General features: G+C 35.6%; 3 protein-coding genes across 7 annotated transcripts; 1 reads left to right on the top strand and 2 right to left on the bottom strand.

Moving 5' to 3' along the window:
• LOC109706392 (macrophage migration inhibitory factor homolog) lies at window positions 2,322–4,440 on the bottom strand. The gene is made up of 3 exons (XM_020227199.1): window positions 4,095–4,440; window positions 3,453–3,653; window positions 2,322–2,615 (listed from the first exon to the last, which is right to left on the bottom strand). Exons 1-3 carry the CDS (start codon window positions 4,203–4,205, stop codon window positions 2,580–2,582), a joined length of 348 nt encoding a protein of 115 aa, XP_020082788.1. The 5' UTR covers window positions 4,206–4,440; the 3' UTR covers window positions 2,322–2,579.
• LOC109706364 (pathogenesis-related homeodomain protein) lies at window positions 4,678–10,694 on the bottom strand. Of its 3 annotated transcripts, XM_020227160.1 has the most exons (11): window positions 10,476–10,694; window positions 9,191–9,697; window positions 8,865–9,030; window positions 8,336–8,453; window positions 8,057–8,169; window positions 7,328–7,675; window positions 6,675–6,884; window positions 6,323–6,412; window positions 6,050–6,100; window positions 5,395–5,643; window positions 4,678–5,131 (listed from the first exon to the last, which is right to left on the bottom strand). In XM_020227160.1, the coding sequence occupies exons 2-11, from the start codon at window positions 9,676–9,678 to the stop codon at window positions 4,823–4,825; spliced, it is 2,142 nt and encodes a 713-aa protein (XP_020082749.1). In that variant the 5' UTR covers window positions 9,679–9,697; window positions 10,476–10,694; the 3' UTR covers window positions 4,678–4,822. The 3 variants fall into 3 exon arrangements, with proteins under 3 accessions (XP_020082749.1, XP_020082761.1, XP_020082755.1); XM_020227172.1 differs by lacking the exon at window positions 7,328–7,675; XM_020227166.1 differs by lacking the exons at window positions 8,057–8,169; window positions 8,336–8,453.
• On the top strand, window positions 11,663–14,389 carry LOC109706378. Of its 3 annotated transcripts, none has more exons than XM_020227181.1 (2): window positions 11,663–12,154; window positions 13,949–14,389. In XM_020227181.1, the coding sequence occupies exons 1-2, from the start codon at window positions 11,746–11,748 to the stop codon at window positions 14,065–14,067; spliced, it is 528 nt and encodes a 175-aa protein (XP_020082770.1). In that variant the 5' UTR covers window positions 11,663–11,745; the 3' UTR covers window positions 14,068–14,389. The 3 variants fall into 3 exon arrangements, with proteins under 3 accessions (XP_020082770.1, XP_020082763.1, XP_020082778.1); XM_020227174.1 differs by having other exon boundaries at window positions 13,946–14,389; XM_020227189.1 differs by having other exon boundaries at window positions 11,665–12,154; window positions 13,997–14,132.

Below are 14,923 nucleotides of genomic sequence, written 5' to 3'. Positions count from 1 at the left end.
TATCATGTGGTTTAAGATGTATCAAGTTAGTACCTATGGTTTTGCACTTTATCATTTTAATACCCTGTGGTTTCACACTTTATCACTTTAGTACTCTATAGTTTAAAAAATTATAGGGTACTATCTAGATACAAAATTAAAACTACAGGGTACTAAAATAATAAAGTGCAAAACCACATGGTACTAACTTGATACACCTTAAACCACAGGGTACTAAAGTGATAAAGTGAGAAACCACAAGGTACTAACTTGATACATTTTAAACCACAGGATACTAAAGTAAAAAAAATTAAAACCACAAGAGGGGTTTTTGAAAGTTTCCCTCATTTAAAATATATCAATTAATATTTTATGATTTTATTATTTTTTTATTATCGATTTCACTAATTTTTTTCGTTAAATCAGTTAAAACTAAAAGATATTAAAGTGAATATTCGATAAATCTAGATGAGGTATCTAAAATTTTTTATATATAATTTAACAAAATATTAATAAAAAAATTAATAAAAAAATAAAAATAAAATTATAAGACACTAACTTGATATACTTTAAATCATAATATATTAAAGTAAGAAAATATGAAACCACAGAAATAATATTTGAAGTTTATTTTTTTATGTTTTTTCCTAGGCACGTTATTGATGCGCTTAACACACACGTTTGTGAAACTGTGTATAGTTATAGCGTCCATCTCCCTTTTGTTAGCTTATCGCCCTCATCTCGCTCACCTCACGCAAACACACACCAAAAAAATAAATAAATAAATAAAAACACTAGTTTGGAGTTGGTTGAATATTATAATTAGAAATATAATCTAGTTAGAGATACAATAGTGATAATTATATGTATATATCTTCTGGTTGGATGCAATAAAAAAATACTGTAATTATGAATAACTTATTTCGTTGCATATAATTGAGATGTATATTTATAAAATTTTATCATTCTATGTATGTGAAGGAGAAATTATTTCTATGTTTAAAAAATAATTAAGAAGATAAACTTATATATATATTTTAAGTTATTCTCTTCAACTACTACAGTTAGAGCGGGAGCGAATTTGGATATAATTATAACTGTTGCTGCTGTTGAATCTCCTCATAAAAATTCATCTACAGTAATTAAATTCAAATACATTAAATCAAATATTAAATTTAAATTTGTATGTAATTATAATTGCAATACAGTTATAACTACATACAACCAAATAGCCCCTTAATATGATAGAAATTGCCTTGTCATCAAGGCCAGCAATATTGACAAAGTTAGAAAATAGTTATTGACCAATAAATTGACAGATTTGATAAAATCTAATAAATTTAATGTATTTATATTTCTTCAACAAAGATGGATGTTAACTCCCCAGATCCGAATCTCACATTTTAAAATATAAATGATTAGTTTTGAAATTCAACTGTGATACCCGTTTCATTTATTTCTTTTAGAAATAAACTTAACTGGAAATATGAATCAACTAGAATTCGAACTTAGTACCTCGAATACCAACCGCCAAGTCTTTCGCCATTTGTGCTAAGAACAGTCGGTAAAATCGACAGCATTAGTGTGAAGTATAGTTGGACAGTTGAGGAAGTTTTCTTTGCAATATATTTTGAAGATCCTTGCTCTCTATGGAGTAAACACACATATGTATGGTCCTTGCATGTAAATATAAAAATATATATACAAATAATTAATCAGTAATGTCAAAGTGATGGAAAACTCCAACATGTGGCTCCACATTAAAACTTTGTGGAATAATTCAAAAGGTTGGGGACCATAGCATTAACCATTGATTTGCTGTGTTTTGTATTTAATGTATGCTATCACTTCCACTATTTTCTATCATTTTCCTCTGAGAGAGAGAGAGAGAGAGAGAGAAAGGGAATAGCAACTACAATGGCATGTTGTAACTTGTAAACAACAATATATTCTCCTGAATTGTAGGGTCAAAAGTAGTTGGGGGGGTCCAAACATGCATTGTGCATGTGACTAGATTAAAAGAGATTCAATTTTTTAATTGTTAGTTTCTGCAAGGATTGTTGTACCACTAACACAAAACATATTAGCAGTATAGTACAACACATCAGCATAGTTTGGTATATATCCCATTTTATATATCCAGATCTTTGATCCCCACCTTTTTAAAAGTTTTTAGTTTGGGTAAATTGAAACACTAAACCCTTATTTTGGGCCAAGTTTAACTCTAATCCTTAAATTTTTAAGCTTGATATATAATAAGAAAAAAAATAGTGAAAAAGACAGAACATAATTTAAATTTCATGCAGAGAAACGAATTTATTTTCGCGAAAGACATTGGATCATTCCACAAAGATGCACTAATCCATCAGTCGATAATTAATATACCAAAGTCAAACACTAACATTAGCTCAGTTCCATAAAAGTGTGTAATGTAAGCTTTTCCACATAACAAAGGAGGTTCTAACATGTAATATATAGCAAAAAAAGCATACATATGAAACAGCATTACATGGATGCAAGGATTATTCATACTTTCGAGGAGAAGAGAATGGTGTGGTCGATGAGATCAAGCAATCTTTCTTCTTCAGGAGATGGAAGTACTAGAACGTGGAGCCATTGAAGCCAAAGTATGATCTCTGCAAGAGGAAAAGAATCGGAAAAAAGAAAAAGTTAACAAGGATGATGGTATAGAAAATGGACGCAGTTCCGCAAATTATGTATTTTAGGGTTTAAAATGCATGAGCCTGTGAATTCAACCAAGAACAATCTCTGAAATACTATGCAGGTTAGAAACAGCAGGTTTGATTATCTTCTGGAAAATCCTTAAAATTGAAAGTCGAAAAACTGCCACATCATATGCTGTTTGAATAGAGCATTTTGTAGAAACACTAATAATCTTTACTAGTCTCCTTAACAGCGTTCCTTCATAGAAGCAAAATCTCTAAATTAGAGCTCACGCCTTCGGTCCAGAAGCTCCTTTTAGCTTCCCGAGACAGCAATATTGGCACTTAGTAAGCATTTCAAGAATGTGGGTACCATTAACACTTGCACCGGCTACAGTCAGATATGAGAATTAAGATTTAAATCTTGGAGGTTAACCATACACGACAATTTCATCAATCTTCAACTCAAAATAAGTGTGTATTCGGCCTAGCTTTTGCTTATGCTTTCAAGTACAGTGACGCTAATAAAGCTTTTGCCGAACAAAGATATGCAAAGCTTTTTACTGCAGCAAAAGGCTAAAATAAGATTCCGAGCCTCAAAACTAGAATCCCCAACTTAAAAGCTTCTACTTTTGCCGCAACGATAAGTTATTAGGGCATATCAATACAGTGCTTCTCCTACCGGCACTTCAATGAACAACACTACTTTTGTTAGAGACTAATGATACAAACACACGGATTGTATAGGAAACAAATATTCGAGCAATAAGAGAGTGACATTTGATAGAAAAAGAAAAATGTCCAGCTAACCTGCACATCATAGAACTTGATATAAAACCTGGAACTATCAACAGAGAGCTTGGTCTGAAGAATCTCGGCAAGAGCCGAACTGAGCTTTCCATTAACGCTAGGCCCGAGCCCGCCAATGGAAATGGCTTCACCATACGCGGCCGGTTCTTCGCTCCCGGCAAATGCCATTGGAACTCCCCCATTCAGTGAGATCATCACATACTGAACCACAAGAAAAACCAAGTCACAATTTACTCTAACCAAAAAAAAAAAAAAAAAAATCTAATTTTGGCTTTAATCAATCCAAATTCCAACTAATGAATCACCCAAAAAAAAACTAACTTGAATGCTCTAAATTAAACAGAAAAAACCTCCATTTGAGAGAGAAAAGACACAGAAAAGGGAAACACGTTCCACAGAGTAATTTCATCAAACACCTATCCTGCATTACAACTATTCACCAATAACGCTCAAAATTTTTTAACTGCAGCATTATCAGAACGAAAAAAAAAAAACCCATTAAAACAATAACAAACTTTTTCTTTTTTAAAAAAGAGGAACTCACAGAGCAATTACATCAAACACCTATCCTGCATATAGTTAAAAGCTGGGGAAAAAACATAAAGAGAGAGAGAGAGAGGGAGTTGAATGGAGGGTGATTACAGATTCGGGCTTGCCGATGATCTTGGCGAGTGTGCGGCTGCAATCCTTGAGGATGTCGGAGGCCGCCACAGCGTCGACTGGCACGTTCGTGCTCAAGTTTAGCGTCGGCATCGCAAGCTCTCCCCTCTCTCTCTCTCTCTCCCGCCAATGGAGAAGATCTCCCGCCAATGGAGAAGAAGAGAAGAGAAGTAGAGAAAGAGGAAGAAGAAGAAGAAGACGAAGAAGACGAAGAGGGGAAAGAGTGTTTAGTACTCACCAGTCACCACTACAATAGGATAAGAGAATACATAGTGACCTTTTTGGCGCTAAGGTTGAATTTATAGTGCGAGAGAAAAGTGCATGGAAGCCCCTCGAGTTTAGGCGTTTTACACTGTAGCCCCTCGAACCAAGTTTATTTATGAAGAACCCCCCAATTATGTTCTATTTTGACATGGCCACTTCAGCTGGAGAAACCCTCAACCCATTAAACATGTTATTTGATTTATTAATAATTCTATCAAATTTTAATAGTATTAATAATTTATAATAAAAATACTATGGAATATCTGGACTGAAATTATCGCTGTCCTAATACATCCATACATTTCACGCACTGGACTCGATTTTTAATAATTTATCCTGCACAGCACAATTGGTAGGAATATTTTTCATCGAAAGTAGTGCCGAGCCAATTAACATCAGCAACATCACCAGTATTTGGAACATGATGACGATCTTGACATGATTCACTATAATGTCTTCTCTTTCAGTTCAGCCACTGGTACATAGATCACATTTTTCACTACTGAATTCGGTTTCGCCGGTAAATGCTCGGTATCTTCGCGCGATTCAAAAGCCTTCTTCATGCTCCGAATCCTGTCTTGAAGAGCGCAAATCCTTTCGAGCACGTGGAAGTAAAGACGATCCTCTTCGGCCTTTTTCTCTGCTGGAGAGGCAGATGTTCTGCCGCCGACAAATGTCGTCTCCGAAGTACGCTGTTTTCTCGGATGTTCGATCAGATGTCTCTTCGAGAGAGATCGACTCTCGGGAATAATGGCCTTTCAATCATGCAAGAATGCAACTTAATCAGATTGAAGCAATCATCTATGAAAATAAAAGTTAAAGGAGCATACATAGATATCCTGCGAAATCTGAATTTTCATGTATTGCCCTTCAAAAACACAATTTCTCACACATATGACACCACTTTGAGAGGTATTTATGAAAATTCAGATCTTACAGGATACTTATATGCGAAACAGAGAACACATGTAAGAGACCCTAAAAATAAAAGAAAATTTTCAGGAAATTACTGTAATACCTGGATTTTATCGAAAGACCGTCCATTGGTTGCTTTCTTCGGGTGCTTCCTGAAAAGGTTAGTTGGCGACTTTTTATTCCTTTCAGGAAGATTTCTTTTCAAATTCTTTCCTACGCGGATAATGGCCGATAGGGGTAGGTAATAAGAATTGTCCATCGACGCAACTCCCGCAGAAATTTCGGCTTTTCCATGACTAAATCTTGAGCTTTTTGGGACAAGAGTTGCATCGGAAACTTTTGTTATTCCGGCCTGCAACAAGTATCAAGAATACTCATATAAGGTTGCTCTCACTGGCTCTGAAAACCAAGATCTATTCTGAGACTCGAGAGTTCCGTATTGTGCTTGCAACTCTAATATTCGATTATTCTACAATAAAAACTACCAGAAAGAGAAATTATCGTTTTCTGCAAAGTTGGTATTTGTCTTGGTGGGCATAAGCATATATACTTGCATTTATGTCCCTGCCAAGGGCATGCAATATAAGCAAAAACTGTGTTCGGATAGCAGCAGAAATGGAAATGAGTTTGTTTTTTAGGCATACGCATGCAAATACCAACTTAGCAGGAGTAATTGTGGAATTTCATGCAATTTCAAGGGGCATAAATGCAAAGAATAGATTAATGCTGAAAATAGTAGATAAAACTAAAACACAAACCTTTCTGATTTTAAGAGCAGTATAACGGGCATTTTTAAACCACTTGCCAACCTGTAAATAGCATAAACAAGAGTGCATCGCGAGTTAATATTAACAAAAGATTTGTGATTCAACTAAGAACAGTAAAGGCTACATCTTAGGAGAGATTGCAAGAGAAGCACAAGGATAGCATAGTACATCAATCTGGGCAATTATCATTAAAGCCGATAACTAGTTAGTTGCAATTACGATGGTAGCGTATGTTAATTCTTACATGGCAAAGTTCGTGTCTACCTTCTCAGCTGAAAGACCCAGTTGCTTTGACAGATTCTCTCTGACATCCTTTGAAGGTAGTTCGTTCTCAGCAAACACTTCACGAAGTCTCTGCATTACCACATGTAAAATAAGCTGATATTAATGTACAATTTATACGCAACAACATTATAGCGACCCCAAGTGGCAGACCAAAAGCATATCCCTTTAACTTAAAATGGAATACTTTTGCGACGATACTGCACTTTTTCAATGGATACGTAGGAGAATCAATACATTACAGGGGGTATACATGTAAATAGATGACTTTGTAGTGGCATACATGTAAAAGTCCCTGATAAGAAGTTTTCCAACATTTTGATCGCCTAATTACCTGGACTGCATTAGGTGGAATCCTGAAAAGCCGTTTCTTGTCATGTGATATTTTCTCTCCTATCATTTTCGAACATGTATCCTCATTCCCAGAATTGTCGACATTTGTATCAGCATCTGATTCTATTTTTCTTTTCTTTCTCTTGTGTGGGCCCCAATCTTCATCTTCACTCTGTTCTTCATTTTCAGCAAGATCTTTTCCAAACATTTCCTGCAAAGATTAACTATAAACATGAAAAGGTACCATGGGGACTGCAAATTCAAGCCAACAGTAGAATTGCTACAAAAGGCAATAGATGCATTTCCTCATAAACCAACTATACTGTTGATGAGATATTTCAACAAGTTATTTCAGTAAATATAGTTTTTATAAGAAAAAAGAAAGAAAGAAAAAAAAGCCAACAAATTGATGAAATTTTTTTAATGACGTCAGATATATGGGACGAAATAACAAAACAGCTAAAATAATAAACATCAATCATCTTTAAATTGTTGAACTAATAAAGGGATTGCTGGTCCTCGCAATTACTTTACCCCCCTCACATTTCATTAGCCAGTGGGCGATCACTTCTCCAATCGAAAACTAGCGAGATTAATGAGTAAAAACTTTTACGGCCGAATGTTACAAGCATGAATAATGCACATGATACTCACATCGTGAAGTTTTTTGTAGTCAACATCTCTACGCTGCCTCCTGTAGCTCACTGTCTCACAGCTATTAATTTCACCAGTATCCGTATTTACAATTAAATCAACAAAATCAGCATCAATATGATGCTCTGATTCACCATAAGAGATAGCGTCATCGGACGAATAAAATAGGCTACATGAACTGCTAGAATCATTCGAGAAACTTTCATCACCACCAATTTTTTCTCCGCTATTCTCATTGGATTCGGGATCATAATCCTCATCTTCAGAATCCTCAGACGGCCACTCATCAGCAGGGTTTAGATATGAATTGTTAGCTTCGGGACGGTTAACTTCTTCCTTGAAAATATCCTTTCACAAAATAAAAAAGGGATAAATCCCTGCAGAATAATCTATTTACATAGAAACCCCTGTGTAGTGTGAATTTCAATATATAACCTGAAAAGGCACAGATACTTACAAAAACACCTGTATGTTTAGTTTCGATGCGTTCATTTCACAGAAGTACACATGTGTAAGAACCTAAGACTTCTAAAGGAGATACTAAGGGGAAAAAAAAAAATCAGTTTTTTGCTGGGATATATATATATATAAAGCGGATAATATTGCAGATTATAAATGTAATTCTCAATCAAAAAAAGGATAAAAGAACACTTGGAAGAATGAGCATTTTGGATAAGCACTTCATACCGGAAATGGATGTGGAGAATATCATCATTACTAAACACTAACCTCCCAGCTACTGTTTATAGAGAAGTTTTTGGATAGATGTGCATTGATAGTTTCTAGAATTTCCAGCTTACTATCACAAAATTTGCAAAGCCATCCTTGATCGCCCGGAGGAACTGAGTTAGCAGATCAAAGGCAGTTTAATTATTATCAAAGTCATAATCACCAAACATAATGGAAACATAATTATAGTGATGATTAAGCATCCATGTATACGAAAGGAAAGGCATGCATAAGAGAGGAAATTTATTGCAAGAAATTCACAGGAAAAAAAAAGCCTACTTTTTTCTAGAGGAGGCTCCAAACATTTCTGGTGAAATCCACAGTTGCAAGACCCATCACATAGTATAATGTCATTTTCTGGAAAAGCTTCACGAGATTTGCATTTTGCACAAAAGATCTACGGAGGAATGAAAAAGATGTTGTTGGTTATATTAATTAGCAAGCTGCTGTAAGTTATATCGAAAAATTCCACAAAAGACAAATGTCGGTTAGTGTTTGGTCTTGTTGGAGCTTCTATAGAAGTGTTGTCCCAATAAAGCTGTTGAAAGAAGCATAAATAGACTTTTAAATAAAATCTCCCAGCAGCTTCTCGTTGTAGCATAAACAAAAGTTTCAAATATGGGATTTGGAAGCTCATTTTAGCTCCCCACCACAGCAAAAGCTCCAGAGTATCGGTAGCCCATGCCTAGTTTATGCAAAGCTTCTACTTTTTATTAGAGTAGAGAAGCTGTTCGAAAAGCTAGTCCAAATAAGCCCACCATGAAATGAATAAAATTCTTTAATATTACATAATATGAGACGTACATACATGTTCATGGAAAACAGATCCATCAGGATACATCACAGAATCTTCGATGCTTCCTACGGAACTAAGCAAATCAAGTTGACGAATCACATCTCGAATTCCATGCCTACAATTCAAAATCTGCTTCTCAGCTCTTTGCAGCTCCTTTTCCGGCTTAATTTTTTCACGACTGTGAGTACGAGAAAGATTGAATTTTGTTATAGCAGTAACAGTTATGATAGGTAATTCAAACATAAAATCGACGTAGAAACTAGAAATGAGAATATATATACCCGAAAAACACGAAAAAATAATAAAAATTCTAATCTGATTCCAGCAATACTACATACCTTTGCCCGTTCCAGCCATCTCCCGAGTATGCATCAATAAGATTTTGCGCGTGTTTCATTTTAATTAGAAGGTACCTAGCTCTACTCCTTAAACGAGAGGCCTCATCCCAATCCCCTTTGTCTCTCTTATTTCTTCGCCTTTTCTTTTTGTTAACTTTTGTCACGGCATGATGAGCTTTAGACTTTGAATGTCCTCCAAAAGCCATAGATCTACTCTGCTTGGATGTGGATGGTAAGAAATCGCGACCTGTAATAGAACTACATTCGGCTACTTTCTGCTGGGATCTTACTAGCTTGCTGTTCTGAATGTTCTTCCTTATTCTCTTTTTCCTTAAATGAGAGTATCGGGTATTTTTGCGGGCATTATTGAGAAATTTACGATGATGCTTGCTTAACGATGAAGAATTGAGATTGGATTGGAGCTCCTTCTTGAGGATAGGTGACTTTTTCGATGTATAGAAAACCAAGTTCTTTTCGGAGGAATGCATTTCTTATTATATTTATCTCCTGCATACGTCAGATCTAGCAGGTCAGTAACTCGGAAACTATTCTTTAACATTGTAAACATCCCATTATCTAAAGAAAAAAAAATTGAAAGACTAAAGAAACCTAATTAATATCAAATCATTACTTGAATGATAAAGAAAGGGACCAAAAAACACAATTTTTCCATAAATTTTCACAATTGCTTTTCCCATACACATTATGTAGAGCATTCTAAGTGCATGATCTAGCAATTTTAACCTTACAACACCATATTCCGCATGGAAATTGGATGGAAGAACAAAAAAGACGAAAGAAACATAAAAGAGACAATTTTTATACCTTAAAGGATCTTAAGAATCCTTCTCACCGTTCCAACAAATACAATACTTAAACCCTCTTCCAAAACCCAAATTTAATACAAAAATCTTGCTCAAATCAGCGACATTTCATAGCAGAAAGCATTTAAGTATCCTTTTCAAGTAATTTTTTTTCTTTATAATTTACAGTTTCTGTTTTAATGATCATAAGAAATGAACTTTACACCAACGTATTGATCCCCAATCCAATTAATCATTTACACCAACGTATTGATCCCCAATCCAATTAATCATTAGAACACCGTATAAATCATAAAAAGGACCAAAAAAATTACAACTTTCCCGTAGCTCTTTATAATTTTTCCCCCCGACACATTATCGAAAGCATTATAAGTGCATGATAGACCAATTTAAACCCCCAAAACACCAAATTCGTACCGAAAATTGGACGGGAAAATCCAAAAAGAAACGATTAATCATACCTCCAAGGAAGAATCTGCGGAACCTCCTCCGGAATCCGAATTGGTACGAGAATTCGCCCAAATTTTAGCCACATTTCGTAGCACCAACCATTAAACAATCTCCCCTTTCTCCCCTCTTGGGGTAGGTTTTTGGGTGGAACCGTGGAGGTGGAGGGAGTGGTGGATGGGGACGAGAGGAGAGAGAAAGGGATCAGAGGAGAACTACAAAGGTGGAGAGAGAGAGAGAATATATAGAGAGAGAGAAAGTGGGGGAGAGAGAGAGTTTCCTTTCCCTTTCTCTCTCTCTCTCTCTCTCTCTCTAGCTTTTTTTATATATAAAATAAAATAAGCTGTAGAGTTTTTGTTTTACTATATTTTTATCTTTAAGTATTAAATTTTAGTGAAAAATTAAAAATCCCCTTGTGATTTCTCACTTTCTTAGTTTAATACCTGTAGTTTAAAGTGTATCAATTTGCTGCATGTGGTTTTATTTTTATATTTTCAACAGCTTTTTCGTTAATATTTCGTTAGATTATATACAACAAACTTAAAATACCCACCTACATTTATCGAATATTCACTTTAGTACCATTTAATTTTAACTTTGTCACTAATTTAAAAAAAATAGTAAAATTGATAATAAAAAGAGAAAAATAAAACCACACGACACCAAATTGATATATTTTAAACCATTGGGTAGTAAAATGAGAAAGTGTGAAAACATATAGGAATTTTTTTTGAAGTTTTTCCTAAATTTTATTAAAATTAAAAAATATAAAAGTAAGATAAATTGTGATATTTCTCATCAAGGAACATAGATCCTATCAACTTTAATTTTTTTTATTAACATCTTCTCAACTTATAATTTTTTTAAATTAATACAATATTATAAAATTTATTGATTATTTTACCAAATTTAGTAATTTTATTTATATTATAGTAAAAAAAGTCAGAATTATCAACTTATCAACTTATAATTATTAATGACTAACATAGACATTAATTTAATACAATTTTTAAATTTAACAAAACTAAAAGTCTAAAATAACTAAAATTCAAAAACAAAAATAGAAGCTTAAATATTTCAACATAGTCTACAATTGAGAGGTCTCTGCTCATTAAAAAAATTATAAATTAAAAAGAAAAGTAAAAAAAAAATTAAAAATTCTTTCGTATTTTCCGTACAAATCGTATAATTAAATATTAAATAACCTCCGCCGCCGCAGTGTAGAGCGCGCGCACCGTCGCTCGCTCTCTCTCTCTCTCTCTCTCTCCCCTTCCTCGAGCGACAATGGCGCGCCCCCTCCTCTCCCAAACCCTAACCCTAGAATCCCCATCCCTCCCCATCCTCCTCCTCCTCCTCCCCTCGCTCCGCCGCCGCGCCTACAGCCCCGGCCGCGGCCGCCTCGCGGAGATCGACGACGCCGCCGCCGCCGCCGTCGCCGAGGGCCGCGCCGCCGCCGAGGACGCGGCGGAGCTCGTCCGCAGCGTGATCGCTCGGCGCATCGCGCCGTGGTGGCTCCCCTTCGTCCCCGGCTCCTCCTTCTGGGTCCCCCTGCCGCCCAAGGTCGCCGTGATGCGGTCCCTTCCCCCCACAGTCGCCACGATGGTCAAGACCCCCGCGACGACGATGAACGCGGAGGAGAGGCTCGCGCTCAACTCGTCGCGGGGTTGGCCCTCCTCCGCCTACTTCGTCGAAGGTAATAAGGGATTTGATCCTTTTTTTAATTACTGTTGCGATTGAATTAGTTAATGGAATTATCATCCTTAATGCTTTCATAATGCAGCAATTAGAAAAAAAACATTCTCTTTTGTAGGTTTAGTAGCATATCTATTATATAATGCTTGGTGATTTAGGGAGTTACGGTGATTCATGCTGCTTACCGTGTAAATTAGCAAAACATGCATTTTATTTTTTTCTTATGTCTGTTCTAAAAGATTTCACCTTTGCTTATGTTATATACTTGCATTCGGTGGCATTTTTCCTAAAAGATTTTTGACTTCTCTAGTTATATGTTGGTTATGTCCACTCTGAGGAGTATATCATATGGTGAACTCTTGTCATTATGTTTTTTTGCTTTCGGAAAGATTAATTCTCAGAATCAGAATCAACTTAGAGAGGTGTAATTTGAACATGTTTCACACAAGTGCGAAATCCGATCATAAAATGCCGTAAAGTGAAAAATCTAAGTAGTTGGAGCCAATCATATAATAACTCGAGTTTTGAAATCCTTTTGCGTATGATTGATGCTTAGGGGATAGGTTTCCAAATCGTATTCTTCTCTATAAGGTTTTCTTTACATTGTCAAAGGGGCTGGGGTTTGTTCTTATAGAAGTGGCGGCGGGCGCGAAGTTGACTTCTAGCGGAAGTCGGGAGTTCCTCTTCCGATTTCGTGAAAGTGGGAGTCCGAAAGGGAATTTGGACTTCGCAGGTCATTTACTCTGCAGCAATTATCAACAGTCTTTTCTTTATATTAATAAGTTGTAGTAACTGAGATTTGATAATCAGATAAACAATAGTAGATAATTTGATGGAAAGGTTGGTATGTAGGGAATAATTGATTTAGCTTGGAGTGACACATACTTTCTGAGTCCTATAAACTGTTGGATCTGTGAAGTAGAATTATCAGCCCTTGAACTTGCAGCTATTTCTGTATCATATTTTTCTTTTGCTTGAATCTGAAAATAGCTGAGGGGTTTGTAGGAATTTTGAAGCCTATGATAAGTATGAAGGGGTTAAGGTTGGATTCGATATGATAGCGCTGGAGAGGATGCTAGTTATGATGAGAATTATGTCCACGGAGTAAATTGAGGATGGAACTCTCATAATTTGGAAAGTAGGAAAAGTAATACTGTAAACGATGAACCGATGGGGCCTCCTCTATAGGCATCTTTTATTTAACACCGAGGACCATGTGCGAGAAAACACCATGTCATACAAGACATTATCTGTGTAAGCTTCGCCGATGCTGATAAGAGAACTAAACTTCACTTCATGTGTTGGTGGATCGCGTGGATAATATCTAGTGGAAGAATTACATACATTGATAGAATTGTCCGATAAACTACTGATTTGGTGCTTCAAGCGTAGAAGGAGATCTTTCATCTGGTTTTAGATTTATTGTTTAAGCTGCATCTTAAATAGATGTTCAGATACAACTGACACAATATGCCAAATCATTTCATTAAAGCTTTGCGACCGCATTCAACAGTGATCCTAAACTTTTGGTGCTATCTGGGATGGCTGTGGTACAGTTCATGGTTAAATTAGTGCAATTTTTCATACAGCAGGATAATCTAGACATAAGCTAAAATGCTGGATTTCTTCTTCTTCTTCTTCTTCTTCTTCTTCTTTTTGTGATTTCCCCTCTAAGTCAATTACACTACAAGATGTAGATGAAACTATTAGCCATTGCCTTTTTCTGATATGGCCATGGATGCTCATCTTTTGTGACAATTTTGACTCTTTTTTTCTTTTTCTGTAATGAAAGAAGAGTCCAATATCAGTATGAGGGAGGGTATTGACTTGGAAATGACCACAGGTAAATTACCTGAGCCGGTGAAGAGAAGCCGCAGGAAAGCCGCAGCAGCACAATCCGATGACGAAGAATAAGGAATCCGCGCATCTAAATCAGCGTTGCCACCTCCAAGGATGTAAATATTAGAGGCGGAGCCAATGATTAATCGATCTCTCATGCTTTTTTTATGAAATTATGCCTGTAACCTAAATAATTTGTCATAAAGATACTTCATCTAAAGATATTTTGATGAATCTATTTTTTCTTTTGAAATCCAAATTGCTAGTGGGAATTAGATTGCCATCTTTTTAGTCATGTATATAGTTTCATCACTGCTTGTCTTTTGTCTCTCCATTTAAGCATAACACTTGTATTACTGAGCTTTATTTTTCCTTGTGATGCTTTCTATTCATTGTATCTTTCTTTTTCTCAGACCCAGAAGGTTAATGCATGTGTAACTAGAAATCTCTTGCTTCTCTCTCACTCTCAAATTTGATAAAGTGAAAAATCTAAAATCAAGAGAAAAAAGGGGACTGCAAAGGGAACCATCAGATCTCCTGCTCCTAATTCTACAATAAAGAGAAAAAATGAAATAGTAAGAAATATATATATATATATAGAGTAGGGCTAGAATACTTGTAAAAGTATTATGGGGGTGATACTTGTGTGTTTTTAGTCCTTGGATGGAGAGATGTGAGGTTGAGATGATAGTGGTAGGTGGTGGTAGGTGGTGGTAGGTGGAATAGTGTTTAATCCAAGGGCTATTAATAATCAAAAAGTAGATCTAATGGCTTAAAACCTAATAGCACCATGATGGTGATACTTGTAAAAGTATCATAGCTCAACTCTATATATATATATATATATAATATATTATATGATATATAATATATAGCTAGGCTGGTATTATATCGATAACACGGAGGCCTCCGTGCTATCAAGTTGTTTTCA

Source organism: Ananas comosus, linkage group 2 (genome assembly GCF_001540865.1).
Source record: "Ananas comosus cultivar F153 linkage group 2, ASM154086v1, whole genome shotgun sequence".
Classification (NCBI taxonomy): domain Eukaryota; kingdom Viridiplantae; phylum Streptophyta; class Magnoliopsida; order Poales; family Bromeliaceae; genus Ananas; species Ananas comosus.
This window is presented reverse-complemented; position numbering and strand designations above follow the sequence as displayed.